The sequence below is a fragment of the Caloenas nicobarica genome, chromosome 4, assembly GCF_036013445.1.
Source record: "Caloenas nicobarica isolate bCalNic1 chromosome 4, bCalNic1.hap1, whole genome shotgun sequence".
Lineage (NCBI taxonomy): Eukaryota > Metazoa > Chordata > Aves > Columbiformes > Columbidae > Caloenas > Caloenas nicobarica.
This window is the reverse complement of record NC_088248.1, coordinates 630539-649938: the sequence shown is the minus strand read 5'-3', so window position 1 is coordinate 649938 and position 19400 is coordinate 630539. Positions and strand designations below refer to the sequence as shown.

The 19400-nt window shown below is 48.4% G+C and overlaps 1 protein-coding gene across 1 annotated transcript in view; it reads left to right on the top strand.

Annotated features, from left to right (window-relative positions):
• Positions 1 to 1311: 1311 nt before the first annotated feature.
• MOB1B (MOB kinase activator 1B) overlaps positions 1312 to 19400 on the top strand; it is a 38877-nt gene continuing 20788 nt past the window's right edge. Inside the window, exon 1 of the mRNA XM_065633822.1 lies at positions 1312 to 1409. Within this exon, the coding sequence (XP_065489894.1) occupies positions 1396 to 1409 (14 nt within the window). The 5' untranslated portion in view covers positions 1312 to 1395. The remainder of the gene's footprint in view (positions 1410 to 19400) is intronic.

Below are 19400 nucleotides of genomic sequence, written 5' to 3'. Positions count from 1 at the left end.
ACAGGCAGGCCACACTCTCGCCGAGGCACTCGTCGTGGCTCCCCTGCAATATCTGGTGGGTAACCTCAGGGCTGTTCTCGCACACCTGCCCAGAAGCTGCTGCCACAGCTGTCCCTGTCTCCACGCTAAATGGAGGTCTGCCCTGCCCGGGCCCTGCCGAGGGTTCACGAGGACAGAAGTGGTGTCATTTCCACAGTATACCTATCTCGATGCAGTTACAGACCCTGCAAATGGCAGCCTGAGGTACCAAGCCTGGACAGGCTACACGGGGCATGGAAAAAAGGGGAAAGGGTTTCACTGCCAGAATTGCCTGAAGGCCGTCAGGGCATTTAGGTGATGCTCGTTCCCACGAAGTCCTGCCCAGGGGCAGCTGGAGTGGAGCCGAGGCTTCCCGGGGCGGTGTCTGGGGCAGGCCCGGAGCAGAGCCCCGCTTACCCGGGGCAGGCCCGGAGCGGAGCCCAGCTTACCTGAGGCAGGCCCGGAGCGGAGCCCAGCTTACCCGGGGCAGGCCCGGAGCGGAGCCCAGGTTTCACAGGGCCGTGTCTGGGGCAGGCCCGGAGCAGAGCCCAGGTTTCACAGGGCCGTGTCTGGGGCAGGCCCGGAGCAGAGCCCAGGTTTCACAGGGCCGTGTCTGGGGCAGGCCCGGAGCAGAGCCCAGGTTTCACAGGGCCGTGTCTGGGGCAGGCCTGGAGCAGAGCCCAGGTTTCCCGGGGCAGGGTCTGGGGCAGGCCCGGAGCAGAGCCCAGGTTTCACAGGGCCGTGTCTGGGGCAGGCCCGGAGCAGAGCCCAGGTTTCTCGGGGCAGGGTCTGGGGCAGGCCCGGAGCGGAGCCCGGCTTACCCGGGGCAGGCCCGGAGCAGAGCCCAGGTTTCACAGGGCCGTGCCTGGGGCAGGCCCGGAGCGGAGCCCGGCTTACCCGGGGCAGGCCCGGAGCGGAGCCCAGGTTTCCCGGGGCGCTGCCTGGGGCAGGCCGGGCCCCGCTCCCGGCCCTGCTCCTTCTGGCTCCCCCCGGCCTGGGGACGCGTTCCCGGGCGCGCTGCGCTGCCCCGGGGCCGAGGCCGCTGCCGCACACAGCGGCGTTCGTGGGCAGAGTCCTGCAAGGAGACCGGGATGTTCGAGGGGAGATGCTGTTCAGCAGGGAAGACAAGGAGGCCGGAGGGACACGGGGGTGCCCGGCAGGGCCGCGCCCCCCGGCAGGCACCCCCCGCGGCTGCCGTGAGGAGGAGCCGGGCCGGGCCGCTGGGGGCGCTGGCGGCGGGCGGGCCGGGCCGGGCCGGGCCGTGTCCCCGCCCCGCGGCGCTCTGCCCGCACACACCGCCCAGCGCCGCCGCTGCCACTGGAGCCGCGCAGCGCCGAGCCCAGCCCAGGCAGCCGGTCCCGCTCCGCCGCCAGCGCCATGAGCTTCTTGTTGTGAGTAGCCGCGGAGGCGGTGGGGAGGGGAGGAGGCTGTCCCGGCCCCGGCCGTCTGTCCTCCCCGAGCAGGAAGACGGGTCCCTTCTCCTGCCCCCGGCGCGCCGGGCAGGGCAGCCCGCCGGCCCCTCCCCGCCGTGCCGAGGGAGCCGGGCGGCCGCTCCCCGCCGGCATGGCGCCCCGGCCCGCTCCCTCCCGCTCCCTCCCGCGCCCGGGGCCCGGCCGCGCTGCCGGCCCGAGCGGCCCGAGCGGCCGCCCGCGGGGCGGAAACGGCGCTCGGGGCCGAGGGGGCGTTTGGAGGGCGCGGGTGGGTTTGCCCGGGAGCCGGGGTTCGAGCCTCGTTCTCGGCTCGGACAGCGGGGAGGGGAATTTAAAGGAGCGGCCACGCGTGTTGGATAAGCCCGCACAAGGCTCTAGCTGGTTTAACTGGGGGAGACCTGCCCGGGGAGCGCGGTGGTGCTGCAGAGGGTGTCGTGGGAAGGCGAAAGCCGCCTTCAGGGGAAGAACACCCGTCTGCTGGAGTCTCCCCTTTTATTTTATGTATTTTTAAATTTTGTTTTTACTCATAGCAAGGACGGCGTGGGCAGAAGTTGCTGCCCGTGGCGTTATCTGTGGTCGGTAAGTTAAAAATGGTTGGCGTTGGTGCAGGTCGGTGAGTCGCAACCTGTACAAGTTAATTGCAGGTCCAGTGGGTCGCAGCCTGCACGGGTTAATTGCAGTTCTGGTCACGGTGGTGCAGGGGCTCTGGTACGGGCACGGCCAGGCATCGCTGGCAGGACCACGTACAGGTTAATTGCACGGGTTAATTGCAGCTCTGGTCACGGTGGTGCAGGGGCTCTGATACGGGCACGGCCAGGCATCGCTGGCAGGATGATGTACGGGTTAATTGCACAGGTTAATTGCAGCTCTGGTCACGGTGGCGCAGGGGCTCTGGTACGGGCACGGCCAGGCATCGCTGGCAGGACCACGTACAGGTTAATTGCACAGGTTAATTGCAGCTCTGGTCACGGTGGCGCAGGGGCTCTGGTACGGGCACGGCCAGGCATCGCTGGCAGGACCACGTACAGGTTAATTGCACAGGTTAATTGCGGCTCGGGTCACGGTGGCGCAGGGGCTCTGATACGGGCACAGCCAGGCATCGCTGGCAGGATGATGTACGGGTTAATTGCACAGGTTAATTGCAGCTCTGGTCACGGTGGCGCAGGGGCTCTGATACGGGCACGGCCAGGCATCACTGGCAGGACCATGTACGGGTTAATTGCACAGGTTAATTGCAGCTCTGGTCATGGTGGTGCGGGGGCTCTGGTACAGGCACGACCAGGCATCACTGGCAGGACGGTGGTGCTAGCGTGAAGGCGATTGTTTACTGCTGCGTAAAAAAGCTCCCTTAGGAATTTGTGGCAACTTAGGTGTGTGCAAAACCTTAAATTTTGCAGTTTTGCTTCGTAGACAAGAACCGAATGAACTTTGGTCCCTCCCCTTGGGAACAAAGACAAGGTACTTCTGACAATTAGCATAAACCGGTTCAGTGACCTATTAATTAAAGCGAAGATGTGCTCTAGGGAAAGCAGGGCAATCCGAGCCGCTGAAACGTGCCCCTGGCAGAGAGCAGCCCCACTGGGGCCCTGGCCCCGCTGACTGCACTTGCACATTAGAGTTACGTGCGAGCAGTTGGTGGGACTGTTGCCATGATATCTGACAGTTGTTAAAGGCTTATATTGATAACCAACAGATGTGTGTGTGGCCTGCTTTTAGAGTAGATACTTTATCCTGGGAGCTGGAGTGTTCTAGTAAACTGTGTTCTCACGGAGACAAATAGCGCCGATGCTAGCTTCCTTCTAAATCCCTGCATTGCTCTTATCCTTCAACTCTGCCGTACTGATCCAGCTTTGCCTGTAATTGCACTTGTGCTGCCTCATCCTGAGAGAGGTTTTTGAAAGATACTCATCAGCTGCAAGTGGGAGGTGGGTACAAATGACTGTCCGCAGATTCAGACTTGGTGCTCCTAATGAGAAGCCCAGCTGTCCCCCTCCTGCATAATTCTCAGCTGCTGCGATGGAGAAGGGGACGGGATTTTGAGTACGGTGCTGTCCTTGGAGTCTGGTTTGCCAATTAGAGAGCCTCACGCTCCGTGGCATTTGGCTAACTGGTAACGGAAAGGCGTGAAACCCTCCACCCTCCGTCACAGGCAATAATGAGATGTTTGTTTCTTTTTCCAGACCCTTCTGAAACCTAGGAAAAGCAAATTTTTACCCCCACCTCCATTGTTTCAAGTTGTCTTGCTGGATGAAATACAGAAATGGAAACCAGAGCTACTGCCTGGCAAAACTAGAAATCTTGGCAAGGCTGTCTCAGCTGTTGTTGGCAGAGTGTTGTAGATAGAACCTAGTTTACTCATCTGCAGTCTAGAAATGGATTTTTTAAAAATAATTTTAAAATATGCCTGGTAGGCCTTGGGGAGACCAAGGAAACTTTCTGTGTGTTACTGGTAAGTAGTTGGTTATTTATTTTTTTTCAAGTATCCAGAAAGTTAGCATCACCTTTTTTCAAATGTGAATTTCATGGTAACTTGACAGAGTTATTCAATGATAATGGTTGGATATCTTTATGCTTCTGCAGATTTAGTAGTACAAACTTGTATTTCAGCTGCAAACCCCCCACATTTTCATAGGACTTTTAACATAGTTTTTCATAGTACTTTTCATACTTTTCATACTTTTCATACCCTTTTCACCCAGAGTTTCTTTGATTTGGAGGTAGCAAAGTTCATTGTTTGTGCTGCTTCCTCTGTGTCAGCGGTTCCGTTGTCTTTTTGTGAAGCGACTCGCAGTTTTGAACCCGCAATGAAGACGCAGCAGCGGCAGATTGTCCTTATGCACCTATACTAGAAATGTTCTCTAAACGGCAGCAAACCTGTCACACAGTGTATCGGCAGTACCTCGGCTGTGGTTTGTCAGCTGAACGCTCCAGTCCGGTATCAGAAGCTGTGTTCTTGCAGACTCGCCTGCTGTCACATAACAGAGCGATTGTGCTTGGGTAGCGCAGGGTGCTGGGGCCCCTCGCCGGCCGGCCCGCTCACACATCCACTGCTATTCTTCTCTGTTGCTAGGGCTGGGGACACACAGAGCTACACGGGGGGCAAGAAAATCAAGGGAAGCCATTGTCTTCTCTCATTATGGGTAACATTATAAAAAGACTGTCTTGTGAGACAAGTCACTGAATTAATACAGCTTGGTTTTGACAGCGATTGTTATTTTCACTGCCACTGTTTGCTCTTTCTGATCTGTTTCTTCCTTTTTGAAAATATTTTATAAACCTCTTCAGTGATTGAATAGGTTATCCTGAATCTTAAATTAAAAAAAAAAAAATAGAAAAGGGGAATTGGGCTAGAAAGTATCTTCAGTTCCAAAAAAATTCAGCCTGACAAGTTCTCTTTAAAAGGAAATTACAGCATAGTTGCAGGTACTTCAGCTTACATCTCCAAGGAAAAAAATTAAAGATAGTTATGGTGGGCGTGCCATATGGTGACATGCTTGTGTTATCCTACGCTGGCAAAACTTATATAAAAAAGAAGCCAGATGAAAACTGTTTATTTGTAAAGGAAAAGATTCAATTTTATTATTGAAGTTGTGAAACTGTATTTTGTTCTTCAAAAAAAGCCATCTATATATTAGTAAATCCCTCTCAGAAAATTCCAGCGCATATATATATATATATATATATATAAATATATATATATATATAAAAAAATGAGATTGATGCAAGCACTCATAACTGTTGAGACTTTGAAAGACTAGGAGCTAATGGAAACCGCAAATAAGGGTGAGGATGAGCAGCTATTGTTCGGGGCGCACGTGTTTTTGAATCAACACAAAGTTAACTTGTGAACAGAATCAGGGGAAAGATGTGCTCTTCCTTCTCTGGCTTGTTGCACAGCATGGTGGCGCCTTCCAGTGCCTTCTGATGGTGCCCCTTTTTTAAAAAACATTAAAATAATAGTTTCCTTGTGTATACATATGTGCAGAAGGTGTGGTGGGACATGACTTGTTTTCCTTATGTCTGTTGCAGAGCAATAAGAAAAGCAGAGGTGCCGTGTTTCTTTCCAGACTGAGCAGCATTGTGGCCCTCCCGATCCCCCGCCTGCTCCTGAAGAACATCGCGGCTCTCTGTTCTTTCCCCTGCTTCAGCTCTGCTCCTGAAGAACATCACAGCTCTCTGTTCTTTCCCCTGCTTCAGCTTTCCTAGATGCTGAGCTGCTGCCACTTACCCAATGAAAGCTGTTTCTAAAGTGGGCACTGTGTTTCAGCTCGTTCTGGTCGGACAGCAATAGAGTGCTTCCTGAGTGCTCCTTCTGTAGTTAAAGTTGGAGATGTGGGATTTATCTCCTCTTTATCAAGGGCTCCCACAGAAGACTCTTAGGCGCTTCTAAACCGGAATTTCAGTCATTGGAAATCAACGTGTAGGCATTTACCAACTGTTAGAAATGGGAAATAGATGCTTGTCAAACATTCATGTTTTTCTCCCTGTATTTTAAAATACTGCTTTTCTTTGTGTTTTGCATGACTAATGTAATATTACTGTGCAGGCTGTGTTCCTAGAGAAGAGATTGGCGTAAAGGCTCTTGACACATTAATGTGTTACCTCACCACAAAATCTGTTGTTTAACCAGTACCATTAGTGACGCATTCACATTTTTTTTTGGAAGAGTACTGGGAGTGAAAAGTCTCTTGAGTTCGCCTATGAGTATAGTGGAATGAGAATTGCAAGGTTATTGCCAAGTTTTTAAAGAGTTTTCTGGTGGCTTTTTTAATTCTTTAAGTCCTGGTAACTAATTTTGAGTTTTGAGGAGGACAGGAGGATCCTTAGAGGTAGAGTTTATACAAAATCAGCTTTCACAATGAACTTCACAGAAAGTAAAACTTTTTTCTCGTAGCTGCGTATAGCTTTCATTGAATTATTGGCTGTAGAAAGACATGCTTTTACCTAGAATTTGTGTTTAATGTTGTTGAAGCACACGCCGCTTCACTCGCGGGGTTCGCTGTGTTCCACCCGTGTTTCCCAAGGCCTGCCGGCAGCAGACCTGCCCCTCGGCCGGCCTCGCGCTCTCGGGAGCGGAGCGCCGAGGAACAGAAAGCTTCCAGAAACCGGGGCAACGAACGGAGAGTTAAAACTTGGACGGAACTGCTCATGTTGCCTCTTGTGCTGCCTGTGGTACAATTAATTTTACGATTTTTGGTCTCTGTTGAAAACCACCCTTTGAAGTGCTTGTTGCATTGCTTCCCTCCTCATTCATCTTCCTGTAAGGCCTCAAAAGAGTTTGTCATGGTGCTGTTTGCTGAAAGGGTTAAGCTCGTTGGGGCACTTTGCATTCTTCTAATGAGGTGGTTGAAGAAGCTGAACCAGCAGAAAACTATTAATTCCTTTTCAGTGGGATTCCTTTTTTGCTAATGTAGTGTTTTAGTGTCGTTGCGTAGTGACTCATATGAGGGATGGTTTTGAAATAACGGCAGCAGCAGGGGTGTCTGGACACTCGGGAGGAGAGGAGGCTTCTGCCGTGTCCCGGGCCGTCAGGTCGGCTCCGCGCGTGGCCAGCCCTGTCCTCCAGCCGCGCCGCGCTTCACCTGCGCGCTCCTGCCTCCTTGGGTGCTTGAGTTCTTGCCGTTCTCCTGTCGGTGGCTCGGTTCTTTCTCGATGACTTCAATGAAATTTCTCTGAGCTAGGAATTGCATTTGGAAAACCTTTTGCTGCTAATACTCTGTTTTCGGGAACACATAATTGATGGAGCGAGCGATCAGCACTTTTAAATGTTCTCAGATGCTGCCTTCTCAGTATAGAAGCATTAGTTTAAAATGAAGAAAAGCAAACACAAAACCATGAAGAAAGGCATTGTTCAGTGTGAAAGTTGTGTATGCTACATCACAGTGATGTCCGGTCTTAATTGCTTCCTAATTGTTTGTTTTTATGCCACAATTGTTTTCCCTGGTTTGTCTTCCTCTGCTCATGTTTGCAATGTAAGTGAACTTATGCAATTAGCTATTTACATTTGTCAGATGAGAACAGCGGTTGAATAGAGATCACTTTCAGGGGAGGATTTGTGCACACCTAACATGGCTTGGTTTGTAATCTTGAAAAGGTGCCCAAAACATGGATAACTTTCTGTCAAGTCATTGGATTTAGCATCTCTTCATGGCAACAGAGAACTGTGGTCAGGACAGCCCGGGGTCGCGGTTGCATCTTATGCTGTGTGTGTCCTGCGAGATATGGAGTGTTGTTATCTTTTCTGAAAAAGGATAAAATATTCGAAGCGTTTGTCCATGGAAGGGTAGCTTAGGAGTTGCAGGTGTGGTTATATATGTTTGTGCGCAAGGCTGACAGAATGGAGCTGCTTGTTTTTCCTAGAGAAGTAAACAGCTGCATTTGATTCTGCCACGTGGTGTTCCATAGTACGCCCTAGAAAGATGCCGTTGCCAAAGCTATCAATGAGCCTTTGACCCACACATCAACCTCAGCCGCATGATATGCTTCGCGATGCTTTTACAATTTATAAACTAAGCCACTTCTGATTAGTTTTGAGCTACGATTAACTTGCTAATTGGTTTTTGTCTTTTTTCTTTTTTAATTGCACAGTGGGAGATAATTGGTTGTGTATTCAGATGCTGTAGAATCTGGTTTTAGCTATAACTGAATATAACTTCGTTGCTTTTTACAGACTTTGGGATGTTTTTCGTGGGGCGGGATTATCAGGATCCAGTGCTTTGCTCTGTAATCTGTGCGTTGCTTTTTTAAACGTGGCGTTCCTTTATCTTTCCCTTGGGTAGCACTTCTGTGGCACTGGTGTCGTTGGCGCTCGCTGTAGCTTGTCCGGCTGCGGCACGCGTGCGCGCCACCGGAGAGAGGTGGCGATGGACGCGTCGGTGGCGGTGCCGGAGGGAGGTCAGCGCGGGTGGACACGGCTGAAAGTGCTCGGGAGAAAGTCTGTGAGACAAGCAAGGGCGAGCAAGTGATTTTTCTTTGAGTTTTCAGGGGGTTTTCTTGCAGAGGGGGACGTCTGTTGCATTTACCTCTTCTGGAAGAAAATACGTTGCATTTTGGAATTGGGCAGGGTGTTATAAATTTCCCTCTACAGTTACAGTATATTCTGACTAGGTTATCCAAAACCATGTGTGTGCAACTTTTACGGATTGGTTTAAAGCAGATAAAGAAGTAACCACAAAGTTAATTTTATAATTTTTAAAGTAATTTCACAGAGCCGGTGCGTTGGTTATTGTGTGCGTGGATATGTCAGATGCTTTTCCAGGAAACTGCTGCTTGGGTCAATATTTTCAGGAAGGGATTCAAAAGCAGGGAATAAGAGCTGGGGTTTGGTTGTGAGGAGAGGCATGTATCCGTGCAGCTTAACTGGGTTCTTTGGTAGGTTTGGAACGCCTTCTCTCTTGGTTAGCTCTGTAGATGTATGCTGTCCACGACCTGGCACCCGGTTTGTGCTGTGTAGTGAAATGTGTTGTGTGTCTTTGATGTGTTCTGTGGAATTCAAGTCTTTGCTTCCCATCTCAACTATGTAGCTCGAGTCAGCAGACGCTAAATTAATGTGTACGAGGTGGTAGTTTTGTGTTAATAAAAGGACAGTCCCTCATGGTGAATTCACGAAGGTAACGGTACTTTTTCATTGCAAATTTCGAAACTTTTTAAATGCAGTGAATTGTTGGTGACTTGGAAGTGAATTCATTCACTCTTGCATTTTTTCTGTTTTTTTCTTCAGGACCAAACTAAGGATAAGGTGCAGCTTTTTGGTCAGTTTAGGCCTTGCCTTTCCAAACATTGACTTTGGTTGCTCTAATATAACTTGCAGATCTAAAGGGTCTTTCTTCTTTTGTTCTGTCTTTTCCCATTCATCTTGAAATCCAACTGTGACCTTAGATTCTTGTCCCAAAACTTTTTGTTTGTTTTTGTGAAAACACATCTGTCTTTTTCCCCCTCTCCTCTCCTCTCCTCTCCCTTCTTCCTTCTCCAGTTCACAGCTGTTCCCTTGGCAGGAATCCATTCCTTTTATTATTCTTATATACCACCTGTAATTCTGCCCATATTTTGGTTGAGTTTTATTTGAAGCTAGCTTCTTTTCCACATGCCTTGTTTTGTTGTCGTCTACCATTGCAGTTCATCTTTAAAATCTGGTAGCTTACCTCCAGAGTTAATCGCTTGTGTCCTAGAGACATGAGCACTCCTGACGCACAGTGTAAATCCCTTCCTTGGTGAACAAGAACATCGAGCAGATAAGACATCGTAATGGCTGGGCTTATTGTCTTTATGACAAGTCCAATTCCTTTCTTTATGACAACGAGCATAAGTAAGCTTTGGTAAACTCCTCTTTTGCTAAAAATTGAGAGGTGTGATTTTTGATATAGAAAAATTCAACGGAAATAATAATTGAGTGGATTTTCTATGTTGACCTTAATAAAATAACCCAAGTTTTGTTTTGCTTGATTGTACTTTAATTGCATTTTTACCAACTTCAGTAGCATAGTCTTGATTTTGCTTGAAAGGAGTAATCGTTTTAGGGACTTGCTAAGTGTTCTAAATCCAGGAATCGAAATGGCATTACCATGTCTCTTACTTGTCATAATTTGTGGCAACAATATGTTATTTTTTCCCATGCTGAAGTGTAACTTTTACAGAAAATCAGGTGTCTCTGATGTCCTTGTATTAGCTTCTGTGGTTGACAGCTGCTCTTAAAATTTCTTGCTGCAGTGTGAATGGAAAAGAGGAAAAATGTGTATATTTCAAGTCATTGCAGAACAGTTAAACTGACTGTGGATTCAGCTGCCAAATGCACAAGCTGAAATAATGTCAAAATAAGTCTTCTCCTGTATATGTAAGAGCTTTGTCCTCCCTCAGGTACTTCAGATGGATGGATTTTCCTGATATGATACTTTGCAAGATGCAAGCAAATGTTATTGAGGATAGTTTCACACAGCACATGGAAGACTGTATTAAACGTGGGGGGGATGTGTAAGAAATTCTTGATGACGAGATAATGCAGTGTGTTTTTGGAAAGCTGTTAGATTATTCATTCCTGCCTCCTGTCCATTTCTTCTTCCTGTTATTCTCTGTGTCATTTCTTGCTTCTAATTATTGTTCCGTTATTTCCTGAATTCAGACCCCGTTTTCCTATTAATCGAAGTGTAGATGTAATCCTGCGTATATGCTTTGAGGTGTTGTGTTGGGAAGCTGCTGAGTGGTTTTCATTTGACAAGTTGCTGTCACCAGCCTGTTTCTCATGGGGATTACAATAACAGACAGACTTTTATAAGGTGCTAAAGCGACTCCTCCCCCATTAAAATTGAGTTAAGTTCCTCTTTTTTTAATGTAACCTTTTTCCTAAATGCATCAGCAGATTATTGTTTTTGCTGTGTTTAAAATGATTGAAGACTGTCTGAGATGTGTTTTTTTTTCCTTTTTAAATGCCCTGCTGTGATTTCATAGGGTGTATGACTAGATATGCTTTAGTCATTCAGAAAGCTTTGGTTTTCGAAAGCACTGATCAGCATTTTGGGAAACCATCCATATTCTGAGGCACGTTCTCCGAGCACTATATTTGGTGTATAAGTAAGGATCTAATTTGATACTAGAGCCAAGCGTTTATTGCTGCAATTCATCATCCGCAACGGCTCGTAGCTTGCTTTCCGAAAAGCTCTGCTTCCTACCTACCTTATTAAATGTATTTAAAGGGCGTGACTGTTACCAGCAGATATGGTTTAGGATGCAGAGGGCATTAGTGATGTAAAGACATAAAGAGAATTTAGCTGAATATAAGGAAATCTCAAACGGGCAGAACAGTTTGCCATGGAAAGCAGCATATACCTTTTGTGGGGGACACTTCTGTCCTAGTTTCATCAAATAGAAAAAGTACTAGAGTAAAGAAATCATAGGTAGGCAAATACTGCAGATCGCCTGCTTTATTTCTCGGTCTCGCACGCAGCGGGTTCGTCGTGGCCCGAGCCGGGGATGCTCCGGCCGTGTGCGAGGCTGCCCCGGGGGAGGCAGCGGGTGAGATCTGCCTGCTCCAGGGGGCCAGTAAACCTTCCTTCAGTAACACTGCCGGTGTCTTCCTCAAATGCAGTCGTATGTCTTACTGAAAGAAATAACCCAGACTTGGAGCTTTATGTATTTCATCATGTTTCTTTTGTAATTTGCTGAGTTTCATCCACAGCAATACTTTCCAGTTTTGATTTCTGATCATGTGTGCCCGCTCATATTCTGTCGTTGATTTTTTTATTTTTATTTTTAATTTTTTTTTCCCCTCTCTTGTTGGTATCCACTTTGACTGCCGGGCCAGGACTTGAATGTTATCGCTTCTCTGTTAAAAAGAAAAAAAAATATTGTTCTGTTCACTAATGTTCTGCATGACGTTCGAGTTTTCTAATCCTGCTTTTCATGTTTCTACGTGTCTGCGTAACATGTGCTGTGTCATCCTCGCTCCCACATGTGTTATCAAGTATTTTCCCTCTGTCAATTGCTTTTGTTCATAACATTTTCTTGGAAACAACCAAGTGGCAGGTACTAAGAATTTCTCAGAAAAACACAGTGTTCTTCTTCCCGCGTTTGCTCCTGGGTCTGTGTCTTCATGATGCGCATAACAAACCGGAGGGAGACCCGCTATGGCGGTTCGCACTGCAGACTGCGCAGGGTCCAGTCTTTGTGCAGGTTTCACTGGGCACGGAGCCAGGAGGTATATACTTTGGTTAATAAATGTTACTTAATGTTCAGTCCCAGCCATCTGACTTGGTTGCTTCTGAGTTCGCTTCCTGTGGGGCAGGGCTGTTCGCTGTGGCCTTGCTGCGGGGCACGTACAGCATCCTTTTCAGCAGCCTTTCAGCTCCTCTCGGCAGCCTGCTCTGTACAGCTCGATTAGATCCTCTTCCTTCAAAGGAGAATGTGCTGTACGCTCATGTACAGCAGAAATGAGTGTTCAAATGGCTTTTTAGTGCCAAGTTTTATGTATGGCAGAGGATAGCATTTACAAAAGAAGCATAGTTCTTTTGTCTACTGGATGATTTATTAGGTAGACTCATGCCGTAAACTGGGGTTTGGACGTTTGTGGGAACTACACTTAGAAGCGTATCCGGGGTGAAGTTGTAACTTTTGTTAGAGCTCATGCTGTGCCCTCCCTTTTACATGAATTAATGCCACCTGACAGAAATAAGGATGTCCTGGGAGGAGAGGGGAACATCAGTGAGAACACAGTCCTATTTAGTTTGCAGCAAACTTGGTTAGTGACCGAAACAAGTAAAGATACTGAGCTCCATCTCGGTGGTCCCTCGGAAAACACAAAGTGGCTGGGGAGGAAGGAATGCTGTGTGTTGACCTTCTCCAGGGCGGCTAGCCTGCTCCTTTGCACTAGCTGTACATGAATGTTAGGATGTGAGGATCCACAGAAATCTGTGTTTGATTATGCCCTACAGCTCCAAGATAGGCGTGTGTGTATATGCACACAGTAAATGTTAGTGTTAAAGTGGGAACCTGGATCTGTGTGAAAGAACCCAACAAAACAGCCAGGGCCATACCTCAGCTTTCCTAAAAATCTAGCTTCTGTTTGTAATAAGACAAGTTTTGTGAGTGAAGACTGTTGTGTTTGCCCCAAGGTGGCTGGTGGATCCTTGGGAGCGTGCAGCAGAGCCTTCTGGATAATACCGATTCCTGTCACGTTACGTGTTTTCAAAGGGGTGTGGGAGAACGTGTGGAGATGCTTGGGTCTCTGCTAAAACCTCTTTCTTGCAAATCGGAGCGAAAACTTGTTTCAAGTTATGTTTGGTGGTCTTTTAAAACTCTTGTAAAAGTCTGTGGAGAAGGTTGGGAGCAGCAGCGCGGTGACAGGGACGAAACGCGCAGAGGGAGGCTCTGGGAGGCTGCGGATTTCGCACCACGGACACGTTCCAGCTCCTCAGCTGTCGTCGTGTCTGCCTGCCTGTCCCTGCCAGTCCGTGGGGCACGCTCAGCTGAGCGTGTGCATCTTGCGTTTTGCATCCCAGTTTTATCTGGTGCACGCTTCTGCACTGCTCTTTGTGCCGTGGCCGCTCCTCGCCAGCGCTGCCCGAGTCCTGCGAGCGCGGCGCTTGCGGGGTGAGTCGCTTCCGCAGCGCTTGGCTGCCCCGGACCTGCCGTGGTTGCGTGCGAGTGCACAGAGCGAGCTGTGCTGGACCCAGCGAGGGCAACTGTGGCTTGCTTTGTTTATTTTGAGGATTTTCCAGGAGATGAAAGTGTATTAAATGAATGTGTTGTAAATGAAACAAGGGAATTTGCTTTGCGTGTGAGCATAGCAAACTGATTACGATTTCCTGGTTACAGGATGGAGTTCTGGACGCTTGCCTGTTCCTTGCATTAGGAATTGTGATGAGCTGGGAGAAGGATTGCATCCAACTGGGTGAACAGCGGGAGCACCGTTGCCACCTCCACGGGTGGGGCTGTGCAATAACGCCTCCCCCTTGTTTACCAGCACGGTCCGAGCTCCCAGACGGAAAAGCGGAGGCGGAGAGACGTGGAGAGGTGCAGGCGCCTGGCTGGGCTGCAAAACGGTCCGTGGCCAGCTAACCGCTCTGTGGTTTGGCGGCCCGTGTGCTGGAGGTGCGGGCGCACGTGTCGGAGGAGCGTTCAGCCACCGGCGCCCAAGGGCTGTCACCTGTGCCTCTGCCACCCGCTCAGCCTGCAAATGTGTCTTCATCTGTGCTCTGGTGCGTGTAGGAGCATCCGACTTCTGCTGGACAGGTCCTGTATTTGCTTGGTTTCCCTGGCTCTAAAATGTGTATGTGTAGGGAAAAAAAGTATTTTAGGAATGTGGAAGTGTACATGTTATGACAGATTCCAATGCTGGGTGATAATGGTTGGGACAAGCAGAGCAAACCCATTCCTTAAGGCTCGCTTGAACAACTTTTTGCTTACTGGATGTGAATCATCTGATAAACTCCTGCTCTTCTCTTAACATGCAGAGTCTTGTGTATAATGATACCTGTGTTTTTTGAGAACCATTGATAAGATGATGACCTGCTTCCTCTCACACTGTCCTGTGTGAAACCTCAGTCTATGAAGGTACATAGGTGTTTTTCTGAGAAGGGGAAGGCAGTTCTTAGTCCCCACCTTGATGGGTAGAGAATTAAAAACCTCATTAAAATACCGGTTTCACTGTCAGTACTTTGGTAGAAGGAGGCAGTATTTCAAATCAGTTATAACAACAATGGTCACTAGACTCCTGGAGAAGTGTGTTGAGGTTGGAAAGCCTACAGAAAATGCAGTGTGCTCCATGGTATAGCAAAGAAAAAGGGTGACATGAGAAAGGATGGGTAGCAATGTTTCACTGAAAAGAAAAAAGTGGGATTTGGGGTTTTGTCTGAATTTGTATTTATTCCACTCCTGGGCATCTGAAGAAGCACTTCTTTAATAATGGGAATAAGGGGAATAACCCATGTTGTTTTGCCAGCGTTGTCAATTCCATGTGCTGAAAGATGAGGACGTCATTTTAAATTCCCCTCGTCTGTGACGCTTATTTTTAGTTGGGGAAACTTGTGGAGTCATATTAGCTTGTTGCTCTTTTTTAAGCATGGTGTTTAATACTTTAAAAAATGGTGTTTAATACTTAAATGTAGCACTTACAAAACCGCTGTGGGAGTGTGGTGGGGACGGGTCTGCCCAGCAGTTTCCGGAAGGCTGACGGCTCCTGTGCTTGTTTCCCGAAGACGCCCGGCGCAGCTTTCCTGGTTTCGGTGCTGCAGAGGGCTGACTCGGCTCCAGCCGGCTGGGCTATGAGGTTGGGTTTTCGTAGCCTTGGCCACGGGCTGTGGCCTGGGCGGGCAGCGGGCGGGTTTCTCACACGCAGGCATTCCTTAGCAAGAGCAGGCCTCTCGCTTCCCAGTGCGGTGTTAGCTTCGGGAGGAACCACGTCTTAGCCACCCTTACTTTCGCCGTTTTTAATTTTGGAATTTTTAATTTCTGCGGTTTGATCTAGATGTAGCAGACCATTTAGGTTATTCTTCTATCTCATGCTAGCTACACCAGGAAACGTCGGCTCTGTGCCGTTGATCTAAGTATTTTCAGTTATTGTTACCTACAGCAAAGTGTATGAACAATAAACTTGTATTCTGTTTGTATAGGAATGACCATGTGTCTGGAGAAATTTTTCAAGCCGGTGCAACTGCTGCTTCCTTCGAAAACCCAAAGGAGCAAAGCGACGCGAGGCCCAGGGCCCTGGGATTGGCGTGTAGGCGCAGGCTGGCCCGGGGCAGCAGCCGTGCTGCGTGCAGCTCGCGTTTGCTCCGTGGCCCTGGCCTGTGTTCCCTGCATGTCGACAGAGTTGTGCTTTTACAGCTCGGTGTTTGCGACGGTTATTTTTGTTAGATCAGAGTGCTCTTCGGAAGTCTGTTGCTTTTTTTAGTGTTTGGAATAATGCAGCGATGGTATCTGGAGAACTGAAGGACGTGTTTCAGGGGGGGAGCTGTCAGCTTGTGTGCTCAGACTCTCTGCTTACCCATTTGCCTGCTGGTTTTTAGTTCTCGGACCGTGTTGAACAGCCTTCAAGTATCTTCTAAAGTTGAGTTGTAGCCCCGTACTGTACTGTCCCGGAGCACTCTGGGTTGGAGTGGGCTGGGCCGATAGCACCAGGCCTCGCTCCCAGCCAAGGGCTCGCAGGGTGGTGTCCGCGGGCGTGATACCGGGGAGCAGAGCAGCCCTGGGGGGCGGTGTGTGGCGCCTGGGTAGCGGGGCGCTGGGCCTGCTGGGCCTCCCGCGGCCTGCGGCGCTGCGAGCGCGCGGCTGCTGGCTCGCCTCCGGGCCGGCTGCGCGGCGGCCCCCGGAGGGAGCGCGGGCTGCGGAACGCGTGCGGCCGCGTTCGTGCGTTGGGTTTGTTACCTCCAGATCTGAGCGCGCTGACTGAGGCTGGCTTGTTTTAATGAGTGGGAGTTTGACTGGAAAATAATTGACTTTCTGGTATTGTAAGAGCTGAAAAAACTAACGCCTGGCTCGCACACCTTCTGTCTTCAGAATAAAAATGTTGTGACTGCTCTGTTTTATAAATAGAAATGCTCAAGTTAAATCTTGTCGGTGCAGATTTTGAACGTGTACAACTTAATTTTACCTGCTGTCCTTCTGATGCTGCGATTGTCACAGGGAAAATGGGTTTAAATGCTGCAGCTGTTGATTTGATTTACAAAAAATAGCTTGAGCTTTTATTTCCTTTTCTATGTTGACATGTTGGCTGTTGGAAACTAACACAGTCCTACTCTGAGGTGTCTATTCTTAGCAGAATGTTACAATTCGAAACACCATATTATTGCTTGAAGGCTTGAAATGTTTGCCTTTCTGGAATTTGGTTCTCGTACAGGGCTTAGGAAGAGGCATGGCAGGAGAAACGAGACAAGGAGTGCAGAACTTAAACTTGGGATCTTCTCTGACAAATTTACTTGTTGGCCGTAGGCAGTGACTCGCTGCCTCAGTTTCCCTGTGTCTAACTAGACGCTAATGATGCCTACTTCAAAGATACTTTGTGGGAATTAATTAATGCTTGCAAAGGCCTTTGAAGATGAAAAAACAGGAATTGAAATACAAAGTTTCCATGCCCCAGGTAAATGTTCTGTGTACTGTCTTGAGTCAGGCTTTTTCAGAACCTCTTGAGCACTTCCAGATATTTTGAGGGGCTCATTTCAGTTGGACCATGGCAATGAACCCTTTTGGGAGACACCGAGGGGTGTCGCTGTCCTTGCAGAAGTCAGTTCCTCGCATGTTCCACCAAGGAAAGAAATACAGATGGTACCCCGCGGCCAACACATACCAGTCAGAAGAATATAAGCAGCAGGTGTATCCTGAAAATGGTACCACTAGATTTTCTGTTTGTTTTTCCCCAAGGCAAGTTTCTGTCTTTTCCAGTGTTTGATGCAGCAGTCCGCCTATAAGCTCGGTATGAAATGATTGACGGTAATTACAGCACTGTGCTCTTGAGCCAACGGGTAGCCTGAAACAGATTGCAGGAGCACTGTTCACTTTACTTTCTGTGGAAGTTGAATGCTTGTGATGGTTTAAAATAAGATCTTGATTTCTTGTTGGACATGTGAATTCGCTGTGTGATGTGCAAGTAAGTGTGCAGGACAAAAAAAAAAAAGGATTTTCAGATTGTTCTACATCTTCTCTGGGCTGGCATCTCCTCTTCTCTTTCTTCCATTTTGCCAATGGCATAGGAATCGCATACTTCATAAATACCGAACTAGTTCAGGATGCCGTAATGAGTTGTCAGCGAATTATGGGATAACTTGGTCTGGTCTTTTTCAGTTGAGGAATTTGAGGAAGACTTTGGAGCACTGTCAGTGGCTTGGGTGGCTTGGCAGCCTGCGCAGAGCCGGGATCTGGGCTTCGATCCGCATCCATACGCTTGATTGCGAAGCACGCGAGATTCAGGGCGAGGTGTTTGCTGCTCAGTTTGAGCCGTGTTAGACACAACAGTGGGTAAGAGCTTCAGGTTACTTCTGTGGCAAGGAGCAGCTGCGAAGTGCTAAGTTTTATGCATAAGGAGTCTTAAACTTTTCTGATTTAATTCCAGATATGCAGCAGACTTCATAGAAAGAGGTAAAAAGCTTCACTGAAAGACCTGAGTGCGCAAATACCTTGGGTGTGAGGAGGACTAAGCCAAAGCGCTTCTCTTGGGAGCGTGAAGCTTTAGGTGTCTCCTTTCCTGCAGTTAAAAACAAGTGTATCAAGAGTTTAGGTATTTAGCTGCTTCGGTTTTAAAAGATGTGCCAGGGCTGCGTTTGAAGCTGGAGCGGGCTGCTGAGGCAGCTTGGTAAGTGTGGTGTGAGCAGGACGCCTGAAAATTGTCCTTCATGCTAAACTAAGACAGAGCAGCCTGCCGAATCCGCATCGTTAAAAACCCTCCCTGTCAGCAGAAGAGTAGATAAAATTACAGCTTTGGAGGAGATTTTCTTCCTTGTTGTTGCTCAGAGGTGCTTCTGGCCCCGTCCCGCTGGGCGAGGGAACCGCGTCAAGCGCCAGTCCTGCGTTCTGCTCGAGCTGTGTTTACCTACCGAAATAGATGGGGACAATTTGCTAGAGATGTTGGGTGTGGGAGTGAAGGGAGACAAACGTCCCTGGAATTGCAAGAGTTTTTCGAGAAGTCCGTTCTTTTCAAAAGGCTGGAAATTGTTTGTGACAAATTGTGGGGATGATGCAACGTGTTCCCCATTTCATGACCTTTTTATGTCCGAGCAACATGGGATGTTCAGTGTGGCATTTCTGGGAGTTTCTCTGTCCGCTTTCACTTCTGCATTAATGTGAGGTTTCCAAACTGAAGGAGAGTTCAGACATTCTTAGCAGCGGAGGGCAGGTGCTGCCTACCAGCTCGGAGCATTTTAAAATCTCAGGAGAAATGGCTCACAGATCTAATTCTGCTATGAAATACAGGTAAAATAAACATGTCATACCTGATCAAGACACATGTTATTGTGTGTATTGTTGGCCACGAGACAGAACTCTTTCAAGTTACTTTTTTCACTTGATGCCCAAGGAGTTGAGGAAATAGACCTGGAACAAGAAGACTTTTAAAATCTGTCACCTGTAACAGACATAATAGGGGAAAAAAAATCTTTTTCTTTTTTAATTATGTTTTTGGCCCAGTGTTGAGAATCCTGATGGAGGGTAGCAGGAATAAGATGCTGCTGTACTTGGGGTTTAGGGAAGAAGCAGGATTGCTTAGTAACCTAACCACGTAAAGGGGTGTTCAACTGATCATGCCGAGGCAAAAATAAACGAGGATGGTTTTGGTTAAGTTATAGCACAGCTTTTGACTAGTAAGGTAGTTGAAATAATGCTTACAGCAACACCTACCTCTAGCCTTCCCAAGAGCACACGTGTCCCGTGAGGGTTTTGGCTTAGAGAAGCTGTAGTAGGCTGTTGAGTCCCTGAACTTTTGTTTGTATCAAGGAGCGTATGACCGTGCATGCAGTTACCTGGCTTCACACATGG